Consider the following 11,310-nt stretch of genomic DNA (forward strand, 5'->3'; position numbering starts at 1 on the left):
CATATGGATGATCATTCGGAAAGTCTATTTGGTGGTATGAGGACAGGTCTTAAAGCAAACAGTGCTCATTTTGAGGATGTTGCTGTTAAGACACCACTAAAAACAGTGTTGAGTAGGAGGAAAACAGTGCTCATTGCCTCAATCTCTCTCCCATAAGCAGCGTTGAATCTGTCAACAGAGTAGTACTCATGCACAAATTGTTCAAGGTCTACTCTCTTTTGTGAGGTCACGAAGGCCAAGACATGCGGACATGGCTTACCAGTATGCTACCATTCAAGACAAGTGTTGGAAATATGAACTAGATGCAATAATAATGTATTATTATATTTCCATTTTCATAATTAAGAGTTTATATTTCATGTTATAACCATTGTGATCCTAGAATAAGTGATTCAGTGAAAAACTCATATGCACATGTGGAATGGTAAACGGTAAATAATAGGTTCCTAGTCTTGCCTCTAAGACTGACTCAAGTGTTGTTCGTGATCATGTTTCCTGGATCTTAGGATATCGTTAAGTGTAACGATAGTCCTAAAACAACATTGAAGGTATGATGTTAGAAGAATGATCATATTGAATCGATCCAATATTGTTTGTTATACTTTGAGATAATATCGTCTGAAATCAATTGTTATAACACGGAGTGTTAGTATGTGTTTTTAGTTCCTCAGACGATGAATCTTGGGGTTTCTCAAACATCATCTGTAACACGGTGATCATAACGACAACTTACAGGTTCATCTAAAAGTTTGACAAGGGACTAGATAGCTCGAGAGAGGGATTTGCTCCTCCGACAATGGAGAGATATTCTTAGGGCCCTCTTGGTGTGACGGAATCCATCATCGTCTGGCCAGACACAGGTGATTACGTCATAGGGATGCCGGAACACTTCAATGAGAGAAGAACAAAACCGGTGACAAGATCAATGGTATAATGAGCATGTGTATGAATCAGTAGGATACCAATGCATCCCGACTTTTGTAAAGTATCCCGATGCAAAGGGAACATCACAGGATAACCGAAGGTTCACTCGAATTTCATTCGTGTAATCATAGGGATCGATATGGACATCCACGGTTCCACTATCGGTCATTGAACGAAGAAGTTTCGTTCATGTCTAGGATTTACCAAACCTACAGGGTCACAAGCTTAAGGTAATCACGACCTGCTGAGTGTTAGTAGGATGAGAGCATCGATGATTTATTTATGGAATTGTTTCATTAAGAACATTTACATTTATGACCCTAATTTCCGCCGACTCTCAGATTTACCCCTAACTTTTTGATGTGCTCAAATTTGCCCTAAAAAGAATTTAGGTCACGAGAATGCCCTTCCAGCTGGTCAAAGTTGTTTGACCAAAACTTTGAAAAATCATAAAAAATTCATATGAGCTCAATATGTTCGTTAAAATATCACCTATACACGCATGTCATTTATGTTCATCAACTACACGTGCATTTATTTGCATTCACCCTAAATAGTTTTTAATGTTATGAACCCTAAAATGCTTTAAAGTGTGCTTTTGTCATGCACGTAAATGACACGTGCATATAGGTGATGTTTTTATGAACATTTTGATATCTTATTTTGCATTCTTCTAAGTTCATATGAATTTGTTATGAATTTTGAAAGTTTCGGTCAAACAACTTTGACCAGATGGAAGGGCATTTTCGTGACCTAAAATGCTTTTTAGGTGCAAATTTGAGCACATAAAAATGTTAGGGGTAAATCTAAGAGTGGGCGCAAATTAGGGTCATAAATGTAAATGTACCTGAATGAAATAATTCCACAAATAAATTCTCGATACTCTCATCCTGCTAACACTCAGCAGATCGTGATTACCTTAAGCTTGTGACCCTGTAGGTTCGGTAATCATAGACATGAACGAAACTTCTTCGTTCAATGACCATAGTGGAACCATGGATGTCCATATCGATCCCTATGATTACATGAATGACATTCGAGTGAACCTTCGGTGGGTTCAAGTTAGGGTCACATCAAAAAGTTAGGGGTAAATTTGAGTAGTGGGTTCAAGTTAGGGGCTCAAATGTGAATGTCCCGTTCATTAATGTTCAAAATAGTTTTGAGAGGAATCGGAAGCGTTTAGGGGTCACCGGAAGGGTTTCAGAGTTTATCGGGAAATACCGGGTATTATCGATAAATAATATATAGGTGGAAAATGTTTTGGTTGATGTTAAATTATATATAGAAGGCCCTGGTAATTGTTAGAGGGCTTTTATAGTTAATTTAATATCAACATGCCTTAAAATGTCTAGTGGTGAAAGGCAACTTGGGCCACCAAGGCCCAACTGGAGGTGGGGCCCGCCCTTTCCTGTAGGACGTGATGATTATCAAATTGCAAAATTGAGTGAATCAATGAATTGACCAACATGTCGAGCAATAAGAAGCGAAACATATGAATTCCATGGTCGACGAGCCCGGCGGGCACCTTCTCCCCACTTGTGCAATCGCATCGCAAAACTTCATGATGAAGTTGGAGATGGTGTACCACCGGTGGGCCAGTGACTTCACATTGTGTTCATGGATCAAGTAAAAGGCATAGGGCATGAAGTGCTTTTGCTCATGAAACGGAATATGCATGGTTTGCCAAAAGGTCGAGCTCCATTGTCTCATGCCTAGAAAGTCCGCATATATGACCTTTCAAGCATCACACAATAATCATTCTCCATCATTGAGTACCCCGTCATTGTGCTTACTCTAGAAAACACCAAGAAGGAAAAAAGAAAGCTCAATGACATTTGATCGAACACCTGCCGGGCGTGCTGTTCGCCATGGACCGTGTCGACAGGTGGCCAGGGGAGGGGGCGGTACCTGGCTGTGGACAATTCCTGAGTGGATGGTGGTATAGTCCAAGGTGGATAGGTGCATGGGTTGGGCTGCGGACATCCGGCAATGCCTGGGCGGCGGCTGGAGAGATACACCGACGGCGTCGGACGAGGACGGGTTGGGTGCAGAGCAAGGGCAGAGTAGAGACGAAGTGGGAGAAAAATGATCCAGCAGGAGGGGATTTGAATGGGCCGAGAGTGTTGGACGCATACTTGGTGAAGGTCTGGGTGCCCACAAACCTCCTGGTTTGTGTCCGGTTTACAGGAATGCATACAAACGTACGCATATATGGATAAATACAGATGTCCGAACAACTCAGTTCATCACATCGTATACTGGCGTTTCAAGGGTTTGGAAATGCCTGCCCTCAAGGGTCAGGAGGAGGGAGGAGGGGAGGGGAGACCGGCAACACGATCTAGGGTTCCCTCCCCGTCGCCGTGCGGGGGCGACGTGTCAGGGAGGAGTGTTGGTGTTTTTTCCCTCTACTGGTGCTATATATAGTGTATCCCTGCCGTTCTTGTATACATGACATCAGTGAATCAGGATGTATAAGAAGGTAGTCACGCAAGGGATAATATTTTGAGCGTAAAGCGTAGAGAACTTTCCCGGGCGGCATCAGATGCTAATCACATGCGAGTTATAGCCCTTTTTGTCTTTTATGAATGTGCCTTTTTAAAACGGAGCGAAATTAATCTATATATATACTAATATAAAAAGACCCAAAGAAACATATTCAATTAATCTCGGCCATCAAATCATGTCAATCCAATAACCTAGACTGCTTCAATGTCGAGCGCTCAGCACGTTTAACGTGCAGTTAATTTCATGCCAAAAATAGTGTTAATCACATAATAACACGCAAAATAATATTCTACTTAATATCCGCATGCACTTAATATACTTCCAAATTAACGTGCATTGCACGTACACATTGACTAGTCATTAAGAAAAAGCAGAAACGACCAAAGCATCATTTGGTTTTACAGCTAAAAATATTTGTGTTGTGCATGGAGATGGAGACAGTGATGGCGTACAAATGAACATATAATGTAAGCGTACATGTGAATTCTCTTCCATGCGGCGTATAATGTAAGCTTACATGTGAATTCTCTTCCATGCGGGCATATGGAATTATACCACATGGTACGAAAGATTTAGTCGGCCATGTACTTCGTTCGATTGTTGTTTTATATATAAAGCGGGATGAAAGTCAGTTTCGAGAGCTGCGGCTTGCAGGGCTGGATGCAAATGCCTAGCTTGTAAGGCCAGACTAAGAATAAAGCTGCATGTATGCACATATATTCTGCCTGGAAACGTATGGACTTAATTTATTTATTTTTGAGGATTGAAATGCATGAACTTTACATGAAGCAGCCAAAGTTTCTACAAACTAGCTAGGTGCAATCAGCACAAAGTCCTCCACTTAGCCAAGTTTCTACTGACTGGGTGCAATCAGCACAAAATCCTCACCTCACCTTTGTAATCCTGCTCAGTAAATTACAGGTGCTTGATTAATCATGGCTCCGTGTTGAGCTCGTGACACGCGTTTGATTCACTTCGGTTTCTAATGTCAGCTGAACTAACAAGCCGAGGTTGACTTGGATGACAGTTACTCTCTCCGTTTTTATTTACTCCGCATATTAGAGTTGACTGAAGTCAAACTTTCTAAAGTTTGACAAAGTTTATAAAAAAATATTTACCATAACAAATCTATATGATGTGGAAGTACATTTGATAATGAATCTAATGGTATTGATTTGTTATTGTATATGTTAATATTTTTGTTTGTCAAAGTTTATAAAGTTTGACTTTGACTAAAGCTAATATGCGAAGTAAATAAAAACAGAGGGAGTACTATTTTGTTTCCCTGCAGGCATGCATGGTAATCCGCATCTCACCCTGCATAAAGATCATTGGAATCAGATCTAATACCTTTCTTTGGCCGATCACACACTCTAGCTAGGGTTCTTCGACACAGGTTGCTTGCGTAGTTTTTTTTTAGAAACAACATTGACGTACACACACAGTCACACCACCACACACACTCACACTCAAACAAATGCCTACTGAAGGCCCGATCGAAGTTGCGGGCTTTGAAATTGATGGAATCACCACATGTGTCTCGTTATTTGATATTTACTTATGAGTTATGAATAAATAATATGAAAAATAAATCTTAAGGGTTTTTCAAACCACATTTAACAGGAGACGTTCCATTCGGTTCAAACATTTAAAAATATTTTTTTTCTTTGTTTATTTTTGTGGTGCAACTAGACTTGGGTCAACTTAGTTAATCATACGGCAGTCCAATATCCGGGGTGGGCCCCGCCTGTCATCGTGCAAGGCTACCAACGTCTCCGTCCCCCTCTTTCCATCGCAGCCCACCTCCGCTATAAATACCACTCACTCAAAATAAAATAATGAGCTCGACCGCCGACGGAAGCAGCTCGCGGTCGGCTCTCAGTCTACTCTCCGTCGCGTCGTCGACAGGCGCCGCGGCAGCAGCGGCCAGCGTCCGTCGGGAGACAGAGATTTCCTCTTGGCGGGGGCCGAATCCAATCCGTAAGTCGAAATCTCTCTCTGTGCTTGCTCTCGGATCCCCACCCGCCCCCTACAGTCCCACAGTACTTCCCTGCTGCCAATGCCCGCCTCGCCGCCGTTCCCGCCGTTTTCTTGGGGTCTCGGTGAGGAATCCGAGGGTACTGGTTCTGGATTGACCCCCCGGTAATGGAGGCCCTGCTGGCTGTTGCCGCTGGGTTACTCCTGTGTGCCCGTCCTCAAGGTGTTCGATGGATTGTGGGCAGGGTGTTCCGTCCGGCTGGTCGATCTCGTTCCGGTCCTTCCAGGTTCCAGCCCGTTTACAGTCAGTTGCTGAAAATGTGCACGGAACGCATGAAAATGTAGGCTGTGCACAGGTTGTTTGCTTGCTTGCAATTCCAAGCATTGTTTCCTCTTTGCAGGAAGCATAGTGCCACAAGTGGTCTGCTTGTTTGCTTGTGCTCAGGAAAAGAAAAAGTTGTATCTTCTGTTTGTTTGCTTGCTGTCCGCTTCAGTGTTTGTTCCATCTTAAGCATGGTACAAGTATAGTCGCTTTGTTTCGTGGGCATAATCCAAAGTTTGTGCGGATGCAGCTTTTGTTCTCTCTTGCATAGCGAAAGTGTGTGGAAACTGGAATCTGTTGAGAGTAGTATGGCCACGCCAAACGTTTTGGCTTTCACTTAAGGACCACACATTGCTTCTTGACTTTCTTGGATGCTTGCCGGCCCAGCCTTGGAACTGTACCTTCCTAGCTAGTAATGGTGTAGATAGATGGTTAATATAAATGAGGCACAGACCAAACCTTTGTGTTGCTTCCTAGAAATGAGTGTATTTCCTTAATTTTTTTTTTGTCAAAACGTCTGTCGTTGTTCTCCCAAGTTGCTTTCTTGCGGTATTCAATCCATTTTTTATTACTGCAATTGCTTCATTCGAATTGAGGTTTCAGTCCGTTTACCGTCAGTTGCTGAAAATGTGCACGAAACGGATGAAAATGCCGGGACATGCGCTCTTTGTTTACCGTTTATACCGTCATTTGTTTGGTTGCAGGATGCACCCGGTCTTAAGCATAGTATATATAAAGTTGTATGCTCTGTTTTGTTTGTTTGCTTGCTGTCTGAGGATTGAGACAAGGGCATAATCCAAAGTTTGGCACCTGCTCCTGCACATTTATGTGTTGGAAACTGGAATCTGTTCAGAGTAGTATGGCCACGCCACATGTTTTGGCTTTAACTCAAGGACCACATTGCTTCTTGACTTTCTTGGATGCTTGTTGGCCCAACTTTGCAACTCTACCTTCCTAATAGTAGTATAAATCAGGCACATACAATTTTTTTTGTGTTGCTTGAGATTTGGTGTATTTACTTAATGTGTTTAGTTGAATCATCTGTCATTGTTCTCCCAAGTTGCTTTTCCTCGCGATATTCAATCCGTCGGGTTTTTAATTACTGTAACTGCTTCATTCAAAATTGATATTTGCTTCTTTGTTGTTGTTTTCCTTTCAACGCTTGGGCTGAGGCTTCAAATAATGGTGCTCTTTAACATGGACTTTGTTACTTTAGAGAATGCAAGAATTATGCAATTGTATCATGATAACATCTGCTCTATGTTTTTTCTACAGGGAGTTTCCAACACATAAGTAGTTTGCTAACATGAAGACAAGCATCCAGTAGACTTTGCACCATTTGAGTCACAATGGAGATATCTTTTCTCATGTTGTTGGTTCTCTCTCTGCTTCTGTTTCCTAATGGCATCTGCAAGGGTTTAGCTGCGAGGCCTCCTGTTGTGAATATTGGGTCTATTCTTCAATTTAACTCCACCACTGGAGGTGTTGCCGCGGTTGCCATCCATGCAGCCTTGGAAGATATCAACTCTGATCCAACAGTTCTAAATGGAACTACACTAAAGGTTCAAATCAAGGATACAAATTGCTTTGATGGTTTCCTTGGCATGGTTCAAGGTACGCTAGCTTTAATGTCACGCATTCATTTGGCATTGTTGAAATAGTTTTTGCTTCTCTTGTGGAATTGTGACAATGATACCGTATTCCTTGTATCAGCTTTGCAGTTCATGGAGACTGATGTTGTTGCACTCATTGGCCCTCAGTGCTCTACAATTTCTCATATCATTTCATATGTAGCAAATGAGCTTCGAGTCCCTTTGATGTCCTTTGCTTCTGATGCAACTCTTTCATCGATACAATTCCCGTTCTTTGTCAGGACTGGTCCCAATGACCTCTATCAAATGGCGGCTGTGGCAGAAGTTGTTGACTACAACCACTGGAAGATTGTGACTGCCATATACATTGACAATGTTTATGGTCGAAATGGCATTGCTGCTTTGGATGATGCACTTGCTTTAAAGCGCTGCAAAATCTCCTACAAAGTTGGGTTTCCTTCCAATGCTAAAAGAAGTGAGCTCATAAATTTGTTGGTTAGTGTCAGTTATATGGAGTCTCGTGTTATCATTCTCCATACTGGAGCTGAACCTGGACTCAAGCTTTTCTCTATGGTAAAACAACTGAACATGATGGGCAACGGCTATGTGTGGATTGCAACTGACTGGCTGTCTGCATATCTTGATGCTAATTCATCAGTTCCTGCTGAGACTATATCTGGCCTGCAAGGTGTTCTTACTTTACGGCCACATATCCCCAACTCAAAGATGAAGAGTAATTTGGTCTCCAAATGGAACAAGCAAAGTAAAAAGTCCAACTATAGTGATCTTCGTGTAAATACTTACGGTTTTTATGTTTATGATAGTGTCTGGGCAGTAGCTCGGGCTCTGGATGCCTTCTTTGATGATGGTGGTCGGATTTCCTTTTCAAATGACTCGATGTTGCATGATGAAACTGGAGGAACTCTTCACCTTGAAGCAATGAGCATTTCTGACATGGGAAATAAATTATTGGAGAAGATTAGAAAGGTAAACTTCACTGGGGTGTCTGGGCAAGTGCAATTCGATGCTGGAGGCAACCTAATTCATCCTGCATATGACATCATAAACATCATCGGAAATGGCATGCGGACCATTGGTTTTTGGTCAAATTATTCTGGCTTGTTGTCGACTGTCTCTCCAGAGGCTCTATATTCAAAGCCTCCTAATATTTCTCTCGCTGATCAGCATCTCTATGATGTTATTTGGCCTGGGGAGACTGCACAGAGGCCTCGAGGATGGGTTTTTCCTTCTAATGCCAAGCAGTTGAAAATTGGTGTTCCCAACAGATTTAGTTTCAAAGAGTTTGTCACGAAAGACAATTCTACTGGGTCAATGAAGGGTTATTGCATCGATGTCTTTACTCAGGCATTGGCTTTGCTTCCTTATCCTGTTAGTTACAAGTTTGTACCTTTTGGGAATGGTACTGAAAATCCTAATTATGACAAACTCGTACAGATGATTGAATCAAATGTAAGTATGGAATGCCTTTTTTCTTCCTCTAACCATTTCATCATCTTTATCGAAAAAACCATTTCATCATACCATGCTGACCAGGGGGGGTCTTATCCTGCAGGAATTCGATGCCGCTATAGGGGATATCGCAATTACAATGAGGCGGACAGTAACTTTAGATTTCACCCAGCCATTCATTGAAACAGGCTTAGTTATCTTGGCTCCGGTTAAACAGCATATAACATCGTCCTGGGCATTCTTGCAGCCATTTACTTTGCAGATGTGGTGTGTTACAGGGTCGTACTTCCTTATTGTGGGTGTGGTTGTTTGGGTTCTTGAACATCGGATCAATGATGATTTCCGTGGTTCAGTACGTCAACAAATAATAACTATTTTCTGGTAAGGAGCTGACTTGCACCTTTTGTATCGTCTTCTTGTAGTATATCATTCCTGTTTTCTTAGAAATGTTGATGTTTCGACAAGTCTTGTGCAATATGTTTGCATACAGCAAGCACCTCAGAACAGTTGCCAGTTAACATACCCAAATGAAGCATCTAGTGATTACCAAGGAACTACTCCCTCTGTTCACTTTTATAAGGCCTTGAAAACATTTCAGACAAGGTGCAAAGTAGCTCATTTTCAGTTGTCTGAAACGACTTATAAAAGTGAGAGGAGGGAGTATTATCTTAATGGTCTTGTGAAACGTATATATGCACAGTATGTATTCGCTTAATGATATTTATGATGCATTGCTCAATTTTTTTTCTGTTTTCACATACTTCTCCACATGTATTACAAATGTTCTTATCATGGCGTGATTCCTTGCTCTCAGATGTGATTATAATTTCTATTTTTATTGCCTGCAGGTTCAGCTTTTCGACGTTGTTCTTTGCACACAGTGAGTAAACCAACCTTCTCTATTATGTGTTTTTTTGGCCATAGGTAACATTTTGTTCTGAGGCATGGCTCGTGATTTCATCTGTATCTGCCCGCAGGAGAAAATACTATGAGCAGCTCAGGGCGTGGTGTCCTGATCATATGGCTGTTTGTTGTTTTGATAATTGTATCCAGCTACACCGCGAGTCTTACTTCCATCCTGACCGTGCAACAACTTGATACTTCTATAAAAGGAATCGATGACCTGAAAAGTAGCAATGATCCTATTGGTTTCCAAGTTGGTTCTTTTGCACAAGACTACATGGTCAAGGAGCTCAACATCTCACGTTCAAGGCTGAGAGCTCTCAGTTCACCACAAGAATACGCTGAAGCCCTCAAGCTAGGCCCTAAGGAAGGAGGTGTTATGGCCATTGTTGACGAGCGCCCCTATGTTGAACTGTTTTTGTCAACCTACTGCAAGATTGCGGTAGCTGGCACAGATTTCACCAGCAGAGGATGGGGCTTTGTAAGTACATTTGAACCATATTCTTTAATGTAGATTTGAATATGAGAACAAAATATTTTGAAGTTAATATCCTGGAATAGCAGTTTTAACTTTGAATAGTTGTGTCAACTATCTAGTTTATTATGCAACTTCATTTGCACCTGTCTGCGGCTGCAAGTCTAAAATCTACACCTACTTTGTTTCACAAATCAAAATGTAGCGCCTTACAAGTTCATTCTACCAGGCATTTCCAAGGGACTCCCCTTTGCAAGTAGACCTCTCCACCGCAATCCTGTCATTGTCAGAGAATGGGGAACTGCAGCGAATCCATGACAAGTGGCTCAAGACAGGGGAGTGCGCAACTGACAACAGCGAGTTCGTTGACTCGGACCAGCTCCGCCTTGAGAGCTTCCTTGGTCTGTTCCTAATCTGTGGCGTTGCATGCATCCTCGCGTTGCTAATCTACTTTGGTATCATGCTACGCAAATACCTGAGGCATGACCAGAGGAAGAGCCTGAGAAGATTCATCTCATTCGTCCATGGCAAGGATCCGCCGAAGAACAACGAGAGGCGGTCCATGAGCCTGCTTGGAAGCTCGACGCCGGCAACGCCGATGAGCAGCCTTACTACCCTTGAGATAGAAAGGCCGGCCAGGGAAGTCAGAAATGGCAGCGTTATTGAAATGGAAAGCTAGTTCATGTGTACAAAGCTAGTTTGTGCGTTATCTCTCAAGGCAGCTGGGTAACTGTTTTGTGTGAAGCAACAATACGGCCGACTAACCTAGGTCCCGGTAACCTAGGTTGGAAAGCCAAACACCAGGGATGTATAGAGGGGTTTCAAATACTTCTTAAAGGAAGGATTGATAATAAAAATTAAAAATATCGAAATGCTCCTCTCTCCCACATAGATCACTTTATTCTTTGCATGACTGTATTTTTTGGGGATATCTTGCCACTTCAGAGTTAGCGTTTGGTGGTGTGATCTGTGCATGTGTTCAATTGCGCGTAGTGTGGTTATTCCAAGTTAGTACGATTGTGTCACTTCAGTTTGATAGTATGCAGGGACAGAACCTGCCGGCTGCAGCTAGTACGGTTTGATATGTGACGATGCCTGTAGATTGTGGTACTAAACTTTGATGCTTGTTCATAAACTAGTTT

At 42.1% G+C, this 11,310-nt stretch overlaps 1 protein-coding gene across 1 annotated transcript; it reads left to right on the top strand.

Moving 5' to 3' along the window:
* Positions 1 to 5,262: 5,262 nt before the first annotated feature.
* Positions 5,263 to 11,040, top strand: LOC109760461 (glutamate receptor 3.1). Its single transcript, XM_020319280.2, has 7 exons — positions 5,263 to 5,409; positions 7,004 to 7,342; positions 7,442 to 8,790; positions 8,894 to 9,171; positions 9,639 to 9,670; positions 9,768 to 10,174; positions 10,398 to 11,040. The coding sequence occupies exons 2-7, from the start codon at positions 7,078 to 7,080 to the stop codon at positions 10,845 to 10,847; spliced, it is 2,781 nt and encodes a 926-aa protein (XP_020174869.1). The 5' UTR covers positions 5,263 to 5,409; positions 7,004 to 7,077; the 3' UTR covers positions 10,848 to 11,040.
* The last annotated feature ends 270 nt before the right edge of the window (positions 11,041 to 11,310 follow it).

Source organism: Aegilops tauschii, chromosome 6 (assembly GCF_002575655.3).
Source record: "Aegilops tauschii subsp. strangulata cultivar AL8/78 chromosome 6, Aet v6.0, whole genome shotgun sequence".
NCBI lineage: Eukaryota > Viridiplantae > Streptophyta > Magnoliopsida > Poales > Poaceae > Aegilops > Aegilops tauschii.